Consider the following 25837-nt stretch of genomic DNA (forward strand, 5'->3'; position numbering starts at 1 on the left):
TTGATATGCTGACAGTATTTTTCTTAATCTTATTAAGTTAGCGCTAACAGTGTCACATTTTAAGAAATGCTGTTTCCTGAACACATAGAACACATTATATATTTATATATACTAATTCAGTAATACTGTACAATAACAATATTGGCTATAATGTCTCATATGTATTATTACTATTATTATAGCTAAATAATATTACTAATACTGACAGCACTAGCATTATTGTTTTCCTGAGGTAATTATGCTAGCATCTAACATTCATAGCATAATATAGCTGCCATTTTTAAATTCATAGACATTTGTGTTTCACTCTCTCTCTCTCTCTCTCTCTCTATATATATATATATATATATATATATATATATATATATATATATATATATATATTACCATTCAAAAGTTTGGGGTCACTTTGAAATGTCCTTATTTTTGAAAGAAAAGCACTGTTCTTTTCAATGAAGATCACTTTAAACTAATCAGAAATGCACTCTATACATTGCTAATGTGGTAAATGACTATTCTAGCTGCAAATGTGTGGTTTTTGGTGCAATATCTCCATAGGTGTATAGAGGCCCATTTCCAGCAACTCTCACTCCAGTGTTCTAATGGTACAATGTGTTTGCTCATTGCCTCAGAAGGCTAATGGAGGATTAGAAAACCCTTGTACAATCATGTTAGCACAGCTGAAAACAGTTTAGTTCTTTAGAGAAGCTATAAAACTGACCTTCCTTTGAGCAGATTGAGGCTACATCCACACGACAACGGCAACGAGATTTAAAAAAAAAAAATATTGCGTCCACATGGGCAACGGATCAGTAAAATATCAGGTCCATATGGCAACACAACGCTTGCTGAAAACGATGCAATACACATGCCACACCTCTAGGTGCGCTGTAAGACGGTCTCTTCGGAGACACCAGAACAATAGAAGTAAGGACGCATGCGCATAAACTATTATGCGCGAGACTTCATATTAGCCACAAAGTCAGAAAAATCTGTTCGTAAAATTACGTTATAATGACCAAATACAATGAAATGTATTTTTCCAGTCTCACCTGTGAAAGGTAATCCCATGTGATCTCGTTTGGACGGCAAACCTGTTGGTACAGTTAAACGCAGCACATGAATGAGGCATATTTATTCTCCGCTTTGACCCATCCAATATGGTGGCGAGGATGACGTATGATTCTACGCGGAAGGCGGCGTCTTTAATGGTCCGGAATAAATTGAATGCTACACGTTGATGGATTAATTTGTTCTTCTATGCCCTTTTTGAGGAATGTATTGTAGGACTTAAACCAACATCTGAAGAGGTGAGATCGCTCCTTTTTTCCCTATTTTTGCTGGTGGGATTGACTCTGCCCTAAGGGCTATTCTCTCACTCTCTCTCTCACTTTGCACCATTACACAATAAATATTCTCAGTGAAAATATTTTGTAAGCGCATTTCATGAACCAAGTTATAGGATTTGTTGACAACTCGCATCGAGTTCGTTACACTTCTACCCGGCGTGAAGCACATGTGGTTGTGACGTCATCATAAACAAATCCGTTCTACTCATCCAGACGACTTCGCAACAGCGCCGTTGCCAGATTTTTCCACTCTGGAACCCGTTCTCAAAAGATTTCGTTTTGGGGCACCCAAAACGCCGGTGCCGTGTGGACACCAGGCCGAAACGATAACCAATTTTATCAGATTCACCTGAATCCGTTGCCGTGTGGACAGGGCCTGAGTTTCTGGAGCATCACATTTGTGGGGTCGATTAAATGCTCAAAATGGCCAGAAAAATGTCTTGACTATATTTTCTATTCATTTTACAACTTATGGTGGTAAATAAAAATGTGACTTTTCATGGAAAACACAAAATTGTCTGGGTAACCCTAAACTTTTGAACGGTAGTGTGTGTATATATCATAAACTACTGATAGCATTTCTCCCAAATTCCACATAAAATTATTGTCACGTAGAGCAGGGGTTCTCCACCTTTTCTGCTTTTAGGCCCACCTATTCATATTTGTAATGAGTCGGGGCCCATTAAAAAAGATCCCCAGTTATTTTAGCTCATCTACTCTATTAGAATCTAATAATCTACTGCAAAGTGTATTAACAGAATACAACATCACTCCCTGTTACAGATGGGAGCCCAGGAATTAAATAAATGCAATAAAAACAAACTGTTTTTAATTGTAGGTATTGTATTTAAAACTGTATGGATGTGCCAGACGCCAACATAAAACCATGCATGCAGGGCATTCTCAGTCAAAAAGGATTAATGATCCAAAAGTGGAGTCTGGTCCATTAACACAAGAACTTATTGCCATGTTTGTGTCCAGCAAACAAGCAAATTATTAAAACCAAGAAGTACACTCAAAAGAAGTGGATATAGAAACCACTCAATGGGATTAGATCCTTACACACTAGCAAAGGATGATTTTTCCTATGAGTTGGAAATTGATCTATCCATTGAGTTCCCCAACATTTCAAACTACCTAGTGCTGCAGACATCGTTCTACATGGACAAACAGATAAAAACCTGGAACAGCACGGAGGTGTACAACTTTTTATATGTGGCTGGGTTAAAGATCTGGGGATCAGGACATTACAAGATGGACAGTGGTAGATGGATCTAAGTGCAGGAAAAGTGTTTATTAGCAGGCGTGATATTTAAGTCAAGTTTATTTTTATCGTGGTTTTAACAACAGACATTGTCGCAAAGCAGCTTTACAGAGAATTAAAGACTTTAAACATGAGCTAATTTTATCCCTGATTTATCTCTAATTTATCCCCAGTGAGCAAGCCTGTGGCGATGGTGGTAAGGAAAATCCCCCTCAGACGACATGAGGAAGAAACCCAGAGAGGAACCAGACTCAAAAGGGAACCCATCCTCATCTGGGTGATAACAGATAGCGTGATTATAAATAACTCGCTTCTATAACTGTGTTCTATAGAGTCACAAAGTACAACTGTGTAACCAGGAAATTCATTATAGTTTTAACATGAAGTCTGTTTTGTTAAACTGTTCATTGATGGAAACTTGAGTGCAAAACTATTCATGACAACTGTAGTCATAAAGTTCACAAGTGGACTGTAATCCTCAGACATACACTACCATTCAAAAGTTTGGGGTCACTTTGAAATGTCCTTATTTTTGAAAGAAAAGCACTGTTCTTTTCAATGAAGATCACTTTAAACTAATCAGAAATGCACTCTATACATTGCTAATGTGGTAAATGACTATTCTAGCTGCAAATGTCTGGTTTTTGGTGCAATATCTCCATAGGTGTATAGAGGCCCATTTCCAGCAACTCTCACTCCAGTGTTCTAATGGTACAATGTGTTTGCTCATTGCCTCAGAAGGCTAATGGATGATTAGAAAACCCTTGTACAATCATGTTAGCACAGCTGAAAACAGTTGAGCTCTTTAGAGAAGCTATAAAACTGACCTTCCTTTGAGCAGATTGAGTTTCTGGAGCATCACATTTGTGGGGTCGATTAAATGCTCAAAATGGCCAGAAAAATGTCTTGACTATATTTTCTATTCATTTTACAACTTATGGTGGTAAATAAAAGTGTGACTTTTCATGGAAAACACAAAATTGTCTGGGTGACCCCAAACTTTTGAACGGTAGTGTAAATGCATTACTGTAAGTGGCCAGAGCCATCTTCCAAGTTTTTTTTTTTTTACAAAAGCAAAACAGAAAGCAGAGTATTTAAATAGCATTATAAATATGGTTAGAAACAAATGTGACAATGATAATGATAATACTTCGCAAAGCCTCTGTGAAAACAGCTTCCATATCTGTGCATGCTGATTTGCGCTCAAATCAGTATCAGGTGTTCTCCATAATGACTGGGTCCCAAACATGCACACAACATGCTCCGTGAGCACATGCGGTCGCTTGAGCTGCGCCAGACTCAAGCGTGCAAAGGCGTGACAGTCAAGTGTTCACCTGCTGTGTGACCACAACTTTTAGCTCATGTGTATATCCTCATCAAAATGTCTCATTTTCATCAAAAACCTATCGTAAAGCATCGCAAGCTGTAGTGTGATCATAGCTTAATGAGGCGGATGTGACGGCGGAAGCAACCTAGCAACTGTACCCTACTACGAGTAAAAATTAGCTTCAACTTGAAAAAAATTCACAGCCCACTACATGGCCCAGTGGTTGAGAAACACTGACTTTGAGCATTTAATTGCAGAAAATGACACCCGGTCAAAATAACAAAAAAGATTAAGTGTTTTCAGACTTTGAATAATACATAGAAATCAAGATCATATTCAATTTTAAACAACACAATCCTAATGTTTGAACTTAGGAAGAGTTCAGAAATCAGTATTTGGTGGAAGAACCTTGACATTTAATCACAGCTTTCATGCGTCTTGGTGTGCTCTCCACCAGTCTTTCACATTGCTCTTGAGTGACTTTATGCAACTCCCAGCACAAAAATTCAATCAGCTCAACTTTATTTGATGGCTTTGACCATCCATCTTCCTCTTGATCACATTCCAGAGGTTTCCAGTGGGGTTCAGGTGTTCAGATTGGGTTGGCCATGACAGGGTGTTGATCTTGTGGTCTTCCATCCACACCTTGATTGACCTGGCTGTGTGGCACGGAGCATTGTCTTGCTTGAAAACCCAATCCTCAGAGTTAGAGAACATTGTCAGAGCAAGATGAAGCAAGTTTTCTTCCAGGATAAACTTGTACAGTACATACCAGTACACGATTCATGTGTCCTTCACAAACAAAAATCTTCCCCATTCCAGCCTTCCTGAAGCACCCACAGATCATCACTGATCCTCCACCAAATTTAACAATGGGTGCGAGACACTGTGGCTTGTCAGCATCTCCAGGTCTCCGTCTAACCATTAGATGACAAGGTGATGGGAAAAGCTGAAAATTGGACTCATCAGAGAAGATGACCTTACTCCAGGCCTTTACGATCCAATCCTCATGGTCTTTAGCAAACCTCAGTCTAGCTCTTCTTTGCTTCTCATTGAAAAATGTCTTTTTTCTAGCTTTGCATGACTTCAGCCTCACTCAGAGGAGCCCATTTTGAGCCATCCTTGCCATGCACTTAACCCCAGCTGCCGTTTGCCATTCTTTTTGTCAATCACTTGATGTTGTCCTTCGGTTGTTGAGTGACAGTCGAAGGAGTTGACGATCATCCTGGTCAGCAGAGAATCGTTTTTGCCTTCTGCCAGTCTGTAACTTTGTTGTCCCCAATGTCTGCTACTTGACCTTGTTCTTATGAACTGCCATTTTGAAATTTTGAGGATGGAAGCAACCTGACGCTCACTGTATCCCTCTGCCGGTAAAGCCAGAAAAACTTCTTTTTCTCATTCGAAACTTTTCTTTTTAACTCTTTTGGCATGATGAATAAATATTTTTGTATTCCAATTAAATTTAAGGCACTACTAGCACTCTTTTTGCCAAAACTTGCTAAACTGGTCCAATAGCAAGAGGATAGTGATGACCACAACAGTGGTTTTTATACTTTTCCTTTTTGCACAAGATTTGGTTCAGGTAATCACCTAATCAGTACGTCATTAAGTAAAATGATTTGTGCTTGTGTTGGAATTCCAGCACAGACACCAGAATGATATGGCTGCCATACATAGGGATGCTGATTTGAGAAAAAATTGAAGTGATTGCTTAAGTTTTTTAACTGTATAATATCATATATATATGATATTATACAGTTGCGTGAAGATATGAAGTTTATCTTCAAGTGGTGAACATATTCACAAGTGAGTGAAGTGAATGATTGTGAAAATATTTTCAACACAAAAAGATAAATTTCATATCTTTGCACTACCATGTAATGTTCTACATATTATATGGACACATTCACAAAAAAAAAATACACAAGTTAATGAAAATAAACTTAATTTTCAACCGGTTCGCCATTTTGACAACATGCATCTAATCAGCGGGAAAACACTGGGAGTGGCGTCATCAGAGTGAAATATCGGGAAATGTGTCACTCAGGTCCATGATGTATTTCATATGAAAAATATGAGTTTTTCAACACAAGAAGAAAAACTTCATATCTTCAAGCCAACGTGTGATGTTCTTTTTATTATATAGACACATTCACAAACAAAAAGTACCCAAATTTATCAAAACAATTCATCAATTTCTTCACAAGGGACATATACATATGTTATTTACCAGCTGGGAGGTCCGTATGGTGAAATACCGTGACCGAGGTCTTGAAAGTACTGAGTGAGGCCCTCTGGGCCGAGGTCAGTATTCAAGGCCGAGGTCACGGTATTTCACCATACGGACCGACCTTAAGCTGGTAAATAATATATTTATTTTTTTCTTTACCAAATTCTAACAGAAAACTAGAGCACCCGAAAGGGAAAACCGAGCCAAGCCGCCATTTTGAATCCTCATTCATGGCTGTAATGCAAATTGCTTCCTCCTCGGTATACAAGTGCACTTCCATGGCAGGAAAAAAACTACATTTTTCCACCTATGTAGTCCCCTATTTATACAAAATTGAGTCATTCAGGATTCAGCCACGTTTCTGCTTGGCGTTAGCAAGTTAGAGGTTTTTAGCTTTCTCCTGAAATGTTTTCTTTTATTTTGTCTTCCTCAGGGTCGTAAAACTCGCTTTCACTGTGAACACTGTCATCACTATCCATGCTGTAAAATTAATGCTTTTTTGAATCCTCATTCACGGTTTGTAATGCAAATGGATTCCTCCTCGGTATACAAGTGCACTTCCATGGCAGGAAAAAAACTACATTTTGCCGCCTATGTAGTCCCCTATTTATAGAAAATTGAGTCATTCAGGATTCAGCCATGTTTTTGCTCGGTGTTAGCAACAGTTAGAGGTTTTTAGCTTTCTCCTGAAATGTTTTCTTTTATTTTGTCTTCCTCAGGGTAGTAAAACTCGCTTTCACTGTGAACACTGTCATTATCGCTATCCATGCTGTAAAATTAATGCTATTCTCCTGAGAAATTCTGGCAAAATGTATAAGATTTTTGATAATCTTATAAATAAATCTTATAAAATAAAGATAAATGTTGACAAAAAATGCTACTATGTTTGTTGTTGTTGTGAACGAGCGAGTCGCCAGAGGTCCGTAACCAGGGTCCGTAACCGGGGTCCATACCGTAGGATACGGACCCGCTTTCAATCAGAGTGCAGGATTTGATGGAAACCGCACCGCGAAAAAAATAAAGAGATTTATGTCACGGTTTTGGTTCTCCATATCCCAGATATAGTTCATATAAAAAATATGAGTAGTGTATTTCCCAGTAAAACACTTGTTTCAATATAATAATTTTATATATATATATATATATATATATATATATATATATATATATATATATATATATATATATATATATATATATATGTGTGTGTGTGTGTGTGTGTGTGTGTGTGTGTGTGTGTACGCCTGGATTTCATTACCACAGTTATCATGAAGCAACAGTTTAGAACCTACTTCATTCAGCTGAAAGGTCAATTTACGCTCAGCAATATCATATATGTTTTAATTCAAACATCTCTCGGCTCTTTACAGTTTTGTGTGTGTGTGTGTGTGTGTGTGTGTGTGTGTGTGTGTGTGTGTGTGTGTGTGTGTGAGAGAGAGAGAGAGAGAGAGAAGGGGAGAGTGTGTGTAATTGGTTGTGGCATGTAAAGTAAAATGAGTTCAGGAGCCGAGACGCTTTATTAACACCGGACACGTTTCCTCTCGGCTCCCCCGAGTTCTCCGGACTTTAAAACACCTAAATTTCATTAATATCACAGAGACAGGAGTCATAACTGTGATTTATGTGCGTCTAACGTTAAGGTATCGAGTGTTCAGTCAAATAGGGATGAAAATAAGACAAATTAGCAGCAAGGCTATGCACCACCGTGAGACATGTGGAAGTGTGAGCAGGGAATGTGTAGCACTTATCCAAATATGTTTGCTTAAGTTTGAAATTAATATGTACTTAGAGTGTAGAAGCATTCTGAAGTGAGATATAGTTTACATTCTGTTTTGGTTTCAACCAGCTATGCAGTCAATACACTCAAAATTGACTTGATGCTAATTTGTGACATGATTAGCAGGAATGTGAATCTATATCAACGTGTTTCCTCTATTTATGCACATTAATTTGATGATTTTGTTTGGATTTATGTTTGGGGGAAGGGACTTGAACGATATGTAGAGTTGTGATAATGTTATATGGTGTACTATGGTATGGAAAAGTAGCTATTGCTCATGCTAACAAGATAACTAGCTTGATATGAAGTTTAGTGGTGAATGTATATTTCACAAGTGGGTGAAGTGAACGAGTGAAATATTTTTCAACACAGGAAGATAAACTTCATATCTTTACACCACTGTTTAATGTTCTTTATATTATATGGACACATCCGTTCAAAAAATACACAATTTAATCAAAAGAATTTTAATTCGGAACTGGCTCACCATTTTGACAATGCATGTCTAGTCAGCGGGAAAACACTTGGAGTGACATCATCAGCGTGAAATATTGGGAATTATTACACATACAGGACACTTTTTCGATGGAATAAAAATGTGTTCTATTCTCTTCTAGCAGGTTTCATTCATTTGGTTTGATAGCATGCAATATTGCTAGCATATCGCTTATCCTACGTGTATTACATCACTCTACCCAATGGAGAATCAGCGTTGAATATGGTTTACGATATTGCACGGTTGTCAAGACAACATGACATCACACATCGGCGACATAAAACTTCCACGCTAGCGAGCGACTGAGACAATTTGTAAACAAACATGGTCACCAGGTTTGCTTCATAAAATACGGAAGATTTTGAGAGAAATTTGAAAGAGAAAGACGCGTTGATCACCCAAAAGGAATGTATAATAATAATAATAATAATAATAATAATAATAATAATAATGGCTTTTTTCATGGTATATCAGATATATTCCATTCAGCTACTCATCTTCGACTCGTTCAGTATCGTGCTAGCTGAATGGAATATATCTGATAGACCACTCAACACCAGCCAATATTATTTAATTATGTCACCCAGATCTGCAATGTATTTCATATGAAAAATGTGAGTTTTTCAACACGATATCTTCAAGCCAATGTGTGATTTTCATTGTATTATACAGACACATTCACAAGCAAAAACTACCCAAATTTATCAAAACAATTCATCGATTTCCTCACTAGTGAAGATACTGAAAAATATGTAACTCAATGTCCCGGATGTAGTTCATATGAAAAATACGAGTGGCGTATTTCCCAGTAAAACCCCCGTGTCTACATGATAAATCTACATATTTGCTAATACACTGTAGTTTAGATGCTTTATTTGCTTTAAATAAAAGTTTTCTTTCAACATATACCAAAGTACATAACTCGTGAATGATTTTGCTGATGAAAGGAGTGACATGATGTAATGTGATGATGGAATTCAACATGTTTATTTTGTGAATGTTATGCTTTCGAGAAACAGATAATGATCTTTTGAATAGTAAAGGTATTAAAGTGTGTGTGTGTGTGTGTGTGTGTGTGTGTGTGTGTGTGTGTGTGTGTGTGTGTGTGTGTGTGTTACCTGATCCTGAGAAGCTGTCTAGCGAGCCGTCTGCTACAGACGTGGTGATGTCACTGCTGCTCATTGGCTCTGTTTTAACTGTAAAACATAAGAAAATTGTCATAACAGTAAAAGTAATAATTTGAGAGAGGAAAAAAACACAAAAACACAATAAAGCTTCATTATTAATTCTATGTACAATCGTACATGTATTACACCTTACTAATTATACTGTAATGCATTCTTTATATTAGAACATAAATCAATAATTATTCTTAGGTTCATGATACAAGTATAAAAAATATTTATAGAAGTCTGAAATCATTTGCAGAACAAGGTTCGTAATAATAATAAAAAGAAGGGGACAGAGAAATGTCCAGCTATGGGTTGGCAGTTAGGCATGTGCTGATAATCAATTCTCCAACATTCAGAAAACATGAGAAAATATAATCAGTGACGTTTTGCTTTAGACATGTGTTTTAATATAACGCTGTCGCCGATGTCTTATTTAAGTGATTACTTCTGACTTTAATACAGTTCAGAAGATTCATGATCATTCAGGATTTGCGATGTAGCAAAAAAATGTGTCTTGCAATATAGTCAGCATTTTTGACAGCAATGTTACAGACATAGTACCAGTCAAAAGTTTGTACACCTTCTAATTCAATGGCTTTTCTTTATTTTTTTTAATTAAAAGGCACTTCATGTCTTAAAGTAATGATGGATGTCGTTTCTCTTTACTTAGTTGAGCGCTTCTTGGCATGATATGGATTACTACAGTTGTGGAATAGGGCTATTTACTGCATTTTTATTATTTACTGTTTACTGTTTGACCTCAAATGCATCAAGAAGGCAATAAATTGCACTAATTACCTTTTGATGAGACACACATGTTAATTGAAAAGCGTTCCAGGTGACTACCTCATGAAGCTGGTTAAGAAAATGCCAATAGTGTACAAAGCGTCATCAATGTAAACTCTGGCTATGCTGAAGAATCTAAAATATAAAAGATAGTTTGTTTTTTAACACTTTTTTATTTACTGCATAATTCCATATATTATTTCATAGTTTTTATGTCTTCAGTATTGTTCTACAATGTAGAAAATAGTCACAATACAGAAACACCGAAGAATGAGTAGCGGTGTTCAGACTTTTGACTGATACTGTGTGTGTGTGTGTGTGTGTGTGTGTGTATATATATATATATATATATATATATATATATATATATATATTCTATCCACATTCACTGGATATGAGCAATCGTGCACTCTGATTGGCTACTCTATTACAAGGCTATCACCTCATATACTGTGAGTAGAGAAAAACAAAATGGCGGAGCGTGTTACTGAATCAACCGAGGACGAAATAAAAACTCAACTCGAAAACAAAACTCCAAAAAATACAAAAAAAGCAGCAAAATATGGAATAAAGGTATTTGATGGTAAGAACGTATCTTTTTTAATTTTTCAAGAATTATTATTATTATTGCATTTTTCACAAATTGCTCCTGTATTTCGCCGGTTTGTTTACTTTCTAAGCGGAAATGATTTTGTCGGACATTTTGTATAAAGTTTTTATTTATCGAATTCGCAAAAAATAAAAATAAAAATGCTCCGTTTCTCAAAATCCAGTGAATGTGGATTGAATAAAACCGTTATTCCACTCAATCTTGTCGTACGTGGCTTATAGCCAACTCACCGCAACGTATATATGGTGCCAATTGTTAAACATAGTTACGTTTTTGCCGAACTGATGGCATTAAGCTAATTTTTGTGTTGCTAAAACAATCAGACTTTTAACGCTTTCTTCAACGACACCAGAAATGGTCCAGTTTTACAATTTGGACTGGAATTAACGTGACAGGAAGTGATCAGTAAATAATGGTGTTTATTAGTATGTACTATGTATTAGCATGTTATGTGTCGATTGTAGAAAAAGTATGACAGCAAATATATAAATTCACCATTACGCACGTAAATCAATCAAATTTGCGACACTTGCTCTGACTTGTGCAACTCAAGCTCATTTGGCTAGCTAACATTAAGTCAATAATATCCACAAGTTGACTTAGTTTTTCCAGTGCTGAGAGGCTACCACGTCCCTCTATTTGTCTCTCCTCCAGTGAAATAGATTCTCACCAATCACATCTAACATGTCAGGAACACCCCCAGCACTGAGAAATGCCCTTTGTGGTTTTGCTACACCACTAGGTGAATATCATAAACTGTGACTGAAAGCTCCACAGTTATATTAAAGCAATATTAAAATGATATTAGAATGTAATATTGACACATGCCTACATGCCTCAAGTCAATGTTTTTAGCTGCTGTGGACAGAATTTTACTTTTTTTTAATCAAAACCTCAATCAATGTCAGTTCAAGTCAATGATTTATCAGTCATCGTGTTTCTTACCGCAGGTTTTTATGTGGCATAAAAAGAGGAAAATAGGCATAAAGAGTGAGAATAAAAGGCCAAAGAGCTGGGTGCTGCGCTGTGGAATGCATGAACGTGCAGGATAAATTGAGACGTCAAAAAGCGAATAAAACAGTTATGAGCTTGACCCGGGCAGAAAAAGAGATGATTTCACAGCACGGTTCAGACTTCAGCCTTCAGACAGAGTCGTATCTGTGAAACCCATCCGTCTATCCATTTCACAAAGAAAAAGAGAGAAAGAGCTAGTGAAGGGAAGAGAGAATGAAACGACAGAGAAGGAGAGTGAGGGAGAGAGCAAGAGGGAAGAAGAGGAAGGAAAGAAAGAGTTGAAGCAAGAAACAGAAGAGAGAGTGATGGAGAGAGGAAAAGAAAGAATCAGGGAAAAAGTGCTAGCAAAGAAGAACAACGAGAGAGAAAGAGAAAGAACAAAAGAAGGCATTTTTTTCTTTTCTGTTTTTTTCTTTTCTTTTTTTTTTAATGAAAGCTAAATCCACCATGTGGGTATAAAGTCATGCCCAGTGAAATCCTTCATGCTCGACATGGCGAACATGATTCCTCTCAAGACAAACCAGCATTTTCCCTTCTTCTTAAAAAAAAGAAGCGGGGAAAACTAGCATGCACAAACTAGCGCACTAAACTCTCATTGCATACCATGAAACTCTGCTCAGGAGGAGAACATTTCTGTTCAGCACTCGTTCGCAACTTCAACCATGCGTTCAATCCAGCACCACACAACACAACATAACATCACATAACACAAACAGAACAGAACAGAACAGAACATGACATAACAGACCCTAATGAAAGGCACAATAGTTGAATGGTTCCACAATCTCATTTCAATTGCAGCAAAAATGTACGGCAGATTTGATCAAATTCCAGATCGCCAAACTGTACTGTACAAGTGATGAATTTGTTCTCCGTTAAGAAAAAAAAAAAAACACCAAGTATTGTCCTTTCATTGCTCACTTGCTTCTGCACAAACCTGCAGTGGATTGTGAATTAGAACTTAATAACCAGTCGGCTGTCGTAAGCATAGTGATGTTATCACCTAAAGGGAGAGAGAGTGGCACAGAAAAGGGGCAGATGACCAAAAACGGGCGCTCGACGCGGCACAGGCGGGACAGAAATCACATTATGTAAACTGAGACTGCGTAAAAAAAAGAGATTAAGATTCCCAACAGGCTGAAATACGATCTCTGGAGAACAGAACAGAACAGAACAGAACAGAACAGTGGCCTCGCATTTTAGATTCTTCTAACCCAACCGGGATTTATTATTTTTTTTTAAATGATAATCATAATGGCCAATTTCACTTTAAACATTATTTACAGTAATTCTTAGGATCTAACGTTAATATAATGTTTTGTAACACTTACATAACCATTTATATATTATACAAATTATTAATATCATTTTCAAAGAATTAAGTTGATAGCATGCACAAATTATTATTATTATTATTATTATTATTATTACACGAAGCCTCAATGTCACATTTAACACATTATAACATTTCAATATCATTCAAGTTACGCTCAGGTAGATGACAAAACAACCTGTTTTTTATATATTCATTCATTTTATATTTTAATAAAATCTGCTTCATGTAACAATATTCAAATATAATGCATTTCCATTCAAGACACAAATTTGTACTGGACTTTTAATTCCCATGTTAATCATCGATCTAATATCTGATCTATGTCTAATATCAGACACGTATCAGCATATCCTATACATCATACAGCATCTAGTACACTTTCATATCCAATCTACAGCTACTGTATATGAAATATTTATACATTTATATATTTATACGCAGTATGAAATTAGTTCATAGGTACGAAGCATTGTTCTATGTTCATGATCAAGATTCAAATATTATAAAGATTTTAAATATGACATCATGGTACAGAATGAGCTTGGCCATGTAGCGATCGGTTTGCACAGGAAGGAAGGACGAGAAGTCGTCTATCATGTTAAAAATCAGCAGGAGATAGGAGATAGAAGACGGTGCTGAATATGCATGAACTGATCGTACCTTCAGTGCCATTTGGTGTCATGGAATTGTTGTTAATGTGCGCGTTATCAAGGTTTGGGCCGTTCGGAGATTCACTGCTACCACTGACTCGGCTGTGCGGACTGGCTAGATCCTGCATTTCCATAGACCTGTCAATGAAACGCAGGGTAAATATCATCACATGGATACATATCCACATCAACGTCACTTGAATCTAATTTATTTTTTTTTAAAAACACACACACACACACACACAACAACAACAACAGACATGCATAATTAAAATACATTCTAAGACAAAATTCTCATTGATTTTTTTTCAATCACTTTCGATAATCATGACTCATACAATCCCTGAAGGTTATTTTATTGAACACATTCCTATTTATTTTCCCATGTTCACATAATCATTGACACACCTTTAAACACATTCTATTTCAAACACATTGCACTAAACACACTGCATTGCCTCCTGAGATGAAAACACTTCACGTCCCTCGAGGCACGACAATGACATTCAACACGAATTTAACAATTAATGAGACGCCTGACGATTGACTGGCTTTGCTCATTTTTAATCGTTAATTATTCACACCGTTCACGCACGACACGATTTTCATCCATTCACACATTTTTTTTTTTTTTTTGGGGGGGGTGTTTTATATTATAGCAATGCAGTTCAGTGTTATAATGAGTTCAGGAAACAAGAAATGAAAGCAATAGAGAAAAGTTTTCTTTTCTGAAAACTGCACCACTAAAATCATGATTCTATCATCTGCATCGCTTTATGATGCACGGCAAATGAAGGCCAGAGTGTGTGTTTGTGTTTGGATGTGTGTGTGGGCGTGTGTGGAGAGAGAGAGAGAGAGAGAGAGAGAGAGAGAGAGAGAGAGAGAGCGCACGGCCACAAAACTCAAACACATGTTCATCTGTGTTTGTCTTTGCTAAAAGCATTATTGTTCTAACGATGTTAAGGAACAATTACGGCGATCGGCCAATCGGCTAACTCGATCTGACGCTAAACACTCTGGCTATCAGACAGAAACATTCAGCTTTGATAACCATAATCACAAAAACAATCATGATGTACACATTATCAATGTAAAGAGATTATACGACTTCCTGTTCCGACAGAAAAAAGCAAGCAAGCACGGCAATAACAGGAAGTTACAACGAAAGTTTTAACTCAAACTATTACAGAAAGGAATGATGTCTCAACCTGTGCGTGCATGCGTGTGTGCGCGCGCGTGTGTGTGTGTGTGTGTGTGTGTGTGTGTGTGTGTGTGTGTGTGTGTGTGTGTGTGTGTGTGTGTGTGTGTTGTTGTTTTTTTTGCTTGTTTTTTTTTAACACACTCCACTTCCTGTATCATCTCATGTCATCTTTCTGTCTTACCTGAAACTTGATGATTCTCACCTAGGCTTTTTTTTCCCCCACTTTTCTTTCCTATTTTTTTTCTTTTTCTTTTTTATTTCTCTTTTTCTCCTCCACCTGCGATGAAACAACGTCCCTCTTTGTTATTCTAGCTCAGTGTCACTGTCCGGATCCATCCGTGACACAATAGACGTTGTCTGAGAAAACATTATTGTTATTCCCGACCAAACAGACAGACAGAGAGAGAGAGAGCACGAGAGAGAGAGAGAGAGGAGGAACAGAGAGGCACATTGTCTACGTTTTTCCTCCTCCAGGTCCTCCCTCCTTCCTCCCAAGAACGAAAGAGCGGGCCTGAAATGAAGGGAAAGGTGATTCATCATTGGACTACGACAGCTGCAAACTGGATTAGTCCTCCCCCAATCAACATGCAAAAGCAGCTTAGCCAAGGTAAGCAGGAAGGAGGGAGGGAGGGAGGGAGGGCGAGAGAGAGGGAGAGAGGGAAAGACAGACGGACAGAGAGAAAGAGAAAGAAAGAGACAGAGACAGAGAGATGAGAACTTGTTGAACAGAAGCAAGTGGAGCGCGACACCCCTAGCATCTTCGCCGTATCTTTCATCTGCAATTGATGCTATCTGAAATTTATCTCCCTGCACACTGACAGTTCCTAATGACTCTGCCTCAGGCGACGGGGAGGAGAGCATAGGGTGGGGGGGAGAAAGAGAGAGAGAGAGAGAGAAAAGAAGGAGAGAGAAAAAAGAGATGGTGAGAGCACTTTAGAGCCCCTAAAACGGCAGTCCATCTCTCACGACGAGGTCAAATTGGAAATGGAGAATGCGGAGAACATATGGAGCCACATATGGTTCTTATGACACTACAAAATGCCCCCCATTACCCCTGCAAGTCAGTTCTGTCGCCCACTTTCGCCCCCAGACTTTACTCTTTTTACTTAGTCTACAAAAGCAAGAGCATCAACGCATCAATCAGGGGAAAACAAAAGAAAAGAAAAGAAAAACAAGCATTCTTTTTGAAACATCGACTTTTTATCTGAACTCAGAGAACCAAATATTATTATTATTATTATTATTATTATTATTATTATTATTATTATATTTCCTTCAACGTTCTTAAGGTATAACGTTTTGATAGTGTACCTGAGATAAAGTTCACAACATGATGCTTTATGAGCATTGCTTTCTAATTAGTGACGGTTTATCAGAACTGGATTAACATTTCGAGGGCAGTACTGTATGTTACATGCTACCATTAAAAACACACTTTATACTTTAAACCTCGGACCAAAGTAAAAGGCGATAATTACGGATAAAAAAAATGATTACTGATTCAAATTCAAAGAGACAGCATCAAAACTTGACACATCGGAAATATAAAAAATTGGAAAAGTCTTAAATATAGAGCGTTAGGATGAGTTTTAATGGCACTGGCAACCATCTGTCTCTTGTGTAAAGGGGTTTTATGTTATATGCTCACACTCAGACTTTTTTATGATTGTTGTTGTTGTTGTTCAAAGAGTGGCTTGCTTGTTTTTTTTCCTCTGTGTGTCATTTTTTAATTGCATTTTTAATTTTTTTTTTATTTGAATTCTAAGACTTGCATTCAAATGTAACGTGAAGCAAATTTTGCAGATTTTGTCTTTCAAGACAACAGACAATAATTCACACTATTGCACTACTTTTTTTATTAAAAAATTTCCAAAAAGTTATTTCTCAATTCCTAACCAGAGCTGTTCTTATTTATTTATTTATTTATTTATTTATTTACATTTTCTTTAAAGCGTTTATCTTACACTGTGTCTATCCACTTTAGCTGCAACACATAATCATACTAAAAACATAATATAATAACACTATCAATACATAAAAGTGAACCAATATCAATAACATCCACTTGTGTGTGTGTGTGTGTGTGTGTGTGTGTGTGTGTGTGTGTGTGTGTGTGTGTGTGTGTGTGTAAGGAGAAACGAGACATAAATGATGTTTTATATACGAATAAAGAGATTATAGATGATAGCTATAGATAGGTGTAGCCTCACTGAGCACCTCTGTTCATGCAGGTGAGTCCATGCAGGTGAAGCACAAACAAACGCTAAACTTAACAAGCTGAGCAGCTTGAAGAGAGAAAGAAGAAGTGCACACTTTGATGTTCATGTTTCGATTCAACCAGCACCGAGCGCCGCCTTTACGGAAACAAAGCACAGTGTCATCAAAAAAAATAAATAAAGGCCAAGCGCACGTCACTCAGGACTGTTTGCTCTGGGATTTTTTTTTCTTTTTTTGGTCATGCGTCAGTTGTTTCCATGAGCAAACACACAGACACACACACACACAAGCTGTGGAACGTTGTCCTGATAACCAGTGACACAATATACAGTGATATTTAACACAATATTCTTGATTAAAAATTATAATAATAATGTAGTAATAATAATGTAATAATAGCGTTATAATATTGTTATTAGGCTTTTTTTTTAAATCCCTGTATCATTTGTGCTGGAATATTTATTTATTGATTTACTTATTTATTTGCTTGCTTATTTATTTATTTATTTTCTATTTCATTTGTCACTGTATGTTATGAACATTTTACAAGACAGTAATTTCTTTTTAAAGCCTTCATTCAAAATGGCATTGAATTCTCACTGGTTTTTCACCAAATTTTACCAAAAATTAAAATGAAATAAAAAATTTAAACATTGCATAATGTTTTTAAAACTATCTACGAATCACCTTACAATATCACAGCGGTGAAACTGAAAACCGAACGAGCTCCTGAGAGACGCTGCGTATGAAAAGTCATCGGTGAGTCTTTATGAGTTCTATCATAAAAAAATCAACACGTCCTTATTCATTAATAATAATAATAATAAATATATATATGTGTGTGTGTGTGTGTGTGTGTGTGTGTGTGTGTGTGTATTACTATGTGGAGAAACAATGAATGTGTCCATCCTGCTTTTAATTTTGTTTCTTTTATTTGATTAGATCTACCATCGAGTTCATATTCCTTTTAAAAATGTATACATCATGCAAACCATATGTACTATAAAAAACACAACACTTTAATCAAAATAACTTTCAACCATCTAATCCCCGCGTAAGCCGCTCAGCTGAACCCACACGCTGGGCCAAAAAAAACAAATCGACATGCAAAGAATGTCGATGTGGACAAAAATTGGACGCAGATGTGAGACAAAACTGCAGCGCAGCACTTGTCTGTGTGAGCCTCGGAGACACATCGAGAAGACTGATTAGCATTTAAAAATGACAACGTGAGAGGGGAAAGAGTCGGACACAGTGAGGTGGAGCCTAATTACTCAAAAATGCACACACACACACACACACACACACACACACACACACACACACACACACACACTAATGCTATCACTGTCAGGGTGATAGCATTTTTTTTAAACTGCTCAGATTATACTATTGTTAAAAATGTACAAAATAAAGAAGGGGAAAAAGGGAATTGAAATAACAACCTGAGATATATAACCTCAATGCTCTAAAAGCACATGAACTCAAATTTTATTATCATGAACGCTGTGGTTATGATGGGATCATTACGTGTGTCCTGTTATTTACAAAGAGTCCAAAAATATATGAAATGTATCAGTGGTGAAAAGTGGCATGACCACTGTGCCTTAAAACAAACAAACACACAAACAAACAAAACCAAAAAGTAGTTATAAAACATCCAACACACACACACACACACACACACACACAATGGAGATAAAAGGGTGATAAATATATGAATCAATCAATCAGTAAAGTTCAATCTAAAATACTTTCATGTGATTCATCTCTGTTTCTGATGGCATTATAATATTTCAGATAATATTAAAATATATGTAAAAAATGTTATTGCCTTTAAAGGCCACTAAGATGACAACATTACAATAATACTAGTAATAATAATAATAATAATAATTCAATAAATCAAAGATATAATACACAACATTATAACACAGACAGCCTGCTCTGTACATGCTGTGTGTGTTATAATATTATATATGTGTTGTTCTGATTATTTCCTGTACTGTATTATTAATATATACTCAGTAAACACGAGCCCAGTGTAACATCAACAGCGCTGTGCATTCTGGGCTAAAGCAGTGTGTGCGACTGCGTGTGCGACTGCGTGAGGGACTGCGTGTGCGACTGCGTGAGGGACTGCATGTGTGATGTGGCGTAACAGGTGATTAAAATGTTAATTCCTGTCAGATGTCGGTTGACGTGCCATTTGTCTCTCTCGTTTTTGTCCAATCTGACGTGCAGTTCACGTTAAATCCGCTAATAACGCTCACTTCGGGCCTCCAAATCACTTCCAGAAGGGCCGCTTCATAAAGTGCGCACTTCAGCCCTCGCTCCCTACCGCAGTGCGACAAAACACCCCACAAAACGGACACAAAAGTCCCATGGACCATCTTACAATTTTCTGTTCACAAAGTAAACAATAATAATAATAATAACAATAATAAGTCCATTGCAGTCACTGATAAAAACATTTTCAAATAAATGAGTTTTTAGTTGGATTTAACTCATAATAAAAATATAATCATTATTAACAAACAGGCAAGTAATACTAATTCGCATTTTGTTCTCAAGTAAAGAAGCTCACTGCTTACAGGGAACTATGCAGAAAAAAAACCAATTTGTATAAATCATGAATAATTAATCAGCTCCTTAAACTAAATCACACACTGCTGTATTTGCTAAACACAATACAGCCGTCATAAACATTTGTCATAAACAACGTCAATTAATGCCGTGTTTCCTCAGTGCGCGCGCACACACACACACACACACACACACGCACACACACACTTCGGTAAACAGTGGCCGCTGATCTTGCTTCAGTGCTTATAAAAGAGTGTCATTTTCCCAAACATGCGCTTTATGAAAAACAAACAATACTCTATGAAAAGCTCATTACGTGATGATTTAATATAATATTTGAAATATGACAAATAATATTTGATAGACCAATGGCAAGAGGTGCATTAACACATTGTTTTGATTGCATTTTTTTAAAGAAAGTCTTAGTATTTATCACAAATTTACCCAAATAAATTACCGTCCAGTTTTATTAAGTCACACAACAATCGTGGCTATATTTAGTAAATAAATAAATGTGAAATAATTTTTTAAAAAGCACTAAGTTAGCGTGATTTGAAAGTCATGACTCGAGTCCAAAATTCGACACAAATATTTAGTTTTGTTGGAATATCACATCGACTGAACTCAATGAAACGTACAACGAAATCTCGATTTAATGATTTAACCATTATTAGTAGTAATATGATCAATTATTTCATTTCATTTATTTATTTGTTGAATTGATCTGTTTGCCTGAGAGTGGACATGATGATGATGATGATGATGATGATGATGATGACGACCGAGCCTATTTTTTCAAAATCAAATACGTAAACATAAAATTAGCTCTGAAAATCGTGATTATGTTTCTGCTAGCTTTAATGTTACATAAAGGTTTCTAAACACACACACACACACACACACACACACACACACACACACACACACACGTTCTTTCTAATTCTACTCATCCAAGATGAAGGTGTACAGCTGAAGAAGGAAAAAAAAAGAAAAGAAAATATTACAATTACAATCTCATCTTTCGTATTTATTATTATTAAAATGAAAATGTTTCGCTTTTATGCATCGTTTCGATTGTTGCTTTGTTTTATTCTCCGGATGTCAAAATGGCAAATATTTAAAAAAATCATGAAACAAATCATGAAAGTTGACTTACAATATGTATTAGTGTGTTATTGATGACGAGCAGAGAAAAGTGTGTGTTCGGGTGAATTTTAGTTTTTTAAGTTAAAAATCATAAACAGTACGTTTTATAATAATATAATAATAAATTATGTAGCATTTAGAGATGGTCAGGCATGTAGTTGAACATAATTTAACATTTTCACATCTCAGCACTTAGTTGTTGTATTATTTTCTCCTACGCTTATTTATTTTGTGACATTGTTACATTTTGATGTTTCGACTTTACACTAAGAGACATTTCCGATTTTTAGACATTTTCAAAATTTTCTCGTGAATAATTTTGATTTGTTCAAGAAAGATGGTTAATGGGGTTTGTTGTAGTGTTTGTTAGTTTTCTTTGCAGTCACGTCTATTTCACGCAAATGATTTTATAAATCTATACTACGCACAGTGCAAGGCATATTGAACTTCTGATTACTTTTTCATTTGCAAAATTAAAACATTTACGAAAGAAAATGACAAAAACATCTCAATTCTGCCATCATTCACATCACTGTCACATCAGTTTAGAAATGTCCGGATGTAGAAATGAACTCCTCTCCGGAATCTCAAATGAATATCGATTCTAATTCTGTGTTGAAAATTTCCAGGAGAAACGTATTTTAAAAATAAATCGATAAAGAAATAAGTGATAATAAAGTTGCACTTTCTTGTTGTGTGGAAATAACGATCAAACAAATCCAAGGTACTCACTGCAGTTCTGGATGAATCCTTGCACTTTTATCCCTCTTTTCGTTTCTCTTTCTTCTTCCACACGTCTGATTTTTTTTTTTGTCCCCCGAGCGAATGAAGCGGCGTCGTGGAATCTCGAATTTCAAAACTCGACGACGGGAAGAAAAAAAAATCAGCGACGTTTCGATGACGAGGTGCAACTTTTTTTCTTTTTCATTTTAAGCCTGAAAAAGTGAAGCCATGAAGTCCCCGTGCATAGATCTCAAGAGACTGAGTGACTCTGAGTGTGTGTGAGAGTGTGTGTAAGTGCAAGTGTGTGTGTGTGTGTGTGTGTGTGTGTGTGTGTGTGTGTGTGTGTGTGTGTGTGTGGGGAGAAGAGTGTGTCAGAGTCCACCGATGACTGCTGGAGGCAGTGGCTAGCTGGAGTCTGAGAGAGAGAGAGGGAGAGAAGGAGAGGGAGAGAGGGAGTGGTGAAGGGAGGGAGGGTTTTAAAAAAGCAGAAAGTTGCCCTCACACACACACACACACACACACACACACACACAGGAAGGCTTTCGGACAGAGGAGGAGGAGGAAGAGGTGGAGGAGGCACTGGGGATTTTTCTTCACACCAGCCCTCCACATGTCATTCACTCACTCCTTCAAGCCGTATTTCTCTCCTTCAGCTTTTATCACTCCTCCTAAAACAATTCCTCATCCCTCACTCCACTCAGGTTGACACGTTTCCCTCCTGCGTTTATTCACCGTTCCTTTTTGTCGGTGTTGTTTTGTTTGCAGTGACCCTCATTTCCCTGATCACCTTTTACACCTTTAATCCTTGCTCTTTTGTAATAATGACATGATGAAACTTCCTGATCCTGATCCTGATCATTCCATACGCGAGTCGTAGTTCTGTTAGCATATTAGCATCATGCTCGACTGGGATTACTGGTGAGAAAAGTTGTCATTTGCTTGACAGATTATATCCAGTCCTTCACTGAAAAACTGAACCTTCGCGTGTTGTTGAGGAAACTGAAACCGTCGCTTTGGTGAACAGGAAGCAGGAAGAGCAGAAAACACGATCGAATTGTGGCTCAGTGGTACAGCGATGCTTCATACTATTTAGAGAATGCGCTGGGGAAAAAATTATTTGCTGTTTTAACTTTTAAAAAGTGAGTAACTTTTCCGGCTGCCTTGAAATTTTGACTTCACTGGAATTCTTATAGTCAGTTAAATTGATTGCGTTAATGTGCTCACTTACGATATAAGTTTCAATCAAGTCAAAATATTAAGGTGGCCGTAAAAGTTACTCACTTTTTTAAATTAAAATAACAAATCTTTCTTTTTTTAGCAGAGTGTTTAGGAGAAGAAATTTTCTACCTGAGAAGCAAAGCCTTAGAAGTCCAAACATTCGACAGACTACAATGGACTACTTTGTTTAATTAATATTATTATTTAATGTTGTTTGTTTGTTTGTTTTAAATTTTGTTCAATTTTTCACATAAAAATGCTCTGTCTTTTTTCTCCTTCATTTTAGTCTTCTTCTTCTTCTTCTTCTTCTTCTTCTTTTTCTATCAATGTCCAAAAGTCTCAAAATCCTCAGCTGCACCATAAAGGATGACCTTAAATCACAAACTGTTGTTATAGCTGTTGTTATTGTTTGTTTGTTTGTTTGTTTGTTTGTTTGTTTGTTTGTTTGTTTTTTACCTCCAATAATGATACTATGAATTAAATATAATAATCTGTGAACCAAACACAAAGTAAAATTTTCCAGAAACAAAAAAAAGGTTTTTCAAAACGCCTCAAAAGTTTTTACAAAGTTCATGTTTTAAGTTCTTTTTCACTTCAATACGACTAGATTTTAGAAATCTAATGTAAACAACAACAACAAATGTAAGCTTATTCTCGAACGCCGGGATCAAACAACATGAATTCAGGCTGATTTTGATATGGTTTTGTCATGGCAGACAAATTTCCAGCGTCGGGTCTGAATATGAACGTCAGGAAAGATGAACAGGTCCTGGAGTGCATCATAATCGAAGAACAGCGAAGCGGCGTCTGGGAGGCCCAAAGACACCCCGATGGAAAGTCCATCATGTCAGAATGGTTTGTATTTTCTCGCCTAGTTTGACGGCTCCTATGACGTGTTAGTTGATAAATACAGTATGATTGACAATTTCCAGACCCTCCTCCTCAACGACACACAAGGATGTGCGCGACGATTGATCGGAGTCAAACATGTAGTGCTGCCAGCCTCCTCATCAAGACACGGCAAGATATTATACTCACTCGGTGACCATCATCAACAGCAAAAGTATTGTGTGGTCTGATCCCGGTATAAACACAGACCGCAAAACATTTAAATTCTTCCAAACTTTTCAAAAATCAACTTTTGAAATCACTTTTGGGTACAAAATTGGCTCAGTTCTGACACGCTGATGCTGTTCGTTATAAATGATAGATGAACCTATAGAAATGATCTTCTTGGATAAAGTGGATGTCAGTGAATGAATACACATGTAGACCGATCATAAATATAGAAATCTACACGATGCTTGAATACATCACTGCAACCTTATACTGCATGTGCCATAATAAACACACTTTCATAACAGTCTCATAACCAAACACACACACACACACACACACACACATTCTTGTACTTCTACCTTTGTGGGGACCCTCATTGACAACACATTCCCTAGCTCCTTACTCTAACATTAACCATCACAACTAAATACCTAGCCCCACCCCTTACCCCAACTCCACCCCTTACCCCGACCCCACCCCTTACCCCTACCTAATTCTAACCTTAACCCTAAAACTAAGTCTTAACCCTCAAAAAGGCCTTTGAAGAAGTGAGGACCAGCCAAAATGTCTTCACTTTCCAAAAATGTCCTGAGTCTCTTGGTAAAAAAAAAAAAACATATTACATAACAATACATAACAAAAACAATTACACACACACACACACACAAAGCAGTTTTCCTTGTGGGGACCAGACAAAATTGTCAGATATTCCTGTCCTTGTAAGGATGTATACTCGTCACAACCAAGCTATAAAAATATGCCGCCCCCCCCCCACACACACACACACACACACACAGGACCCTTCACTGACATAATTATTAATAGAGCTAATTAATATTATACTACACCAAAATTTAACTGAACACTTAATCTCAGGAAGGAAAATTAAACATTTTGATTCTTTTAGTATTTTTTTAAAATAAAACCTACACTTTTGGGGGGGACAGAAAAAATAAAAGACCAGCCAAATGTGGGGACCAGCCAAAACACTCAGATATATTCCTACACTTGTGGGGACATTTGGTTTCCACCAAGATATAAAAATATGTCCACACGTGTGCATGTGTGTGTGCACCCACCCACACACACACACATGCGCGCACACACGCACACATACTTTGATACCGCAAAATAGGAAAAGCTCAGGTTCTGAGCTACTGATTTGAAGGTTGTGAGGTCAAATCCCAGAACCATCACACAGACTTGTAACCCTCACCTGCCCCTCCAGTGCTCACCTGTAGACAAGGATCTCATCCTGTATCACTTGGGAGTGAATAAAAATGTGTCTAATGATTTAATATAAATCATGAACACACACACACACACACACACACACACTGATGCTGGCGTAAGCTACTTAGCAGCCACGTTGGAATGTTCATCTGCTCCCATGCATGTTAAAGTTAGTGGAGCGCACTGGGTGGTCACACTGGGACAGCAGGTTGAGGAGAGAGAGTGTGATTTGATTGTAAACTTGCTGCACCGTGTGCCTGTAGGTGAATGCGCTGTTTCTCATTTCAGCCTTGAAAATTAAATCAAACACATTTTCTTGATAACTCAATCGGCTGATAAATGCTGCAGAACTCTCGAGTAGCTATTCGCCATGGCTGTGGGCTAAAAAAGTGGCCAATCGAGTTACGCTGCACTCTCTCTCTCTCTCTCTCTCTCTCTCT

At 37.0% G+C, this 25837-nt stretch overlaps 1 protein-coding gene across 5 annotated transcripts in view; it reads right to left on the minus strand.

Moving 5' to 3' along the window:
- eya1 (EYA transcriptional coactivator and phosphatase 1) overlaps positions 1-22270 on the minus strand; it is a 76811-nt gene extending 54541 nt beyond the window's left edge. The window contains exons 1-3 of one of the 5 annotated variants that reach the window (XM_060899965.1): positions 21897-22270; positions 14025-14152; positions 9565-9642 (exon numbers count right to left, since the gene is read on the minus strand). In XM_060899965.1, coding sequence (XP_060755948.1) covers positions 9565-9642; positions 14025-14148 — 202 coding nt within the window. In that variant the 5' untranslated portion in view covers positions 14149-14152; positions 21897-22270. Of the gene's footprint in view, positions 1-9564; positions 9643-14024; positions 14153-15396; positions 15467-21896 lie in introns of those variants that run through there. The other 4 variants (XM_060899963.1, XM_060899967.1, XM_060899966.1 and 1 more) reach the window with 4 other exon arrangements.
- Positions 22271-25837: the final 3567 nt, after the last annotated feature.

This window comes from Neoarius graeffei, chromosome 19 (genome assembly GCF_027579695.1).
Source record: "Neoarius graeffei isolate fNeoGra1 chromosome 19, fNeoGra1.pri, whole genome shotgun sequence".
NCBI classification, from domain to species: Eukaryota; Metazoa; Chordata; class Actinopteri; order Siluriformes; family Ariidae; genus Neoarius; species Neoarius graeffei.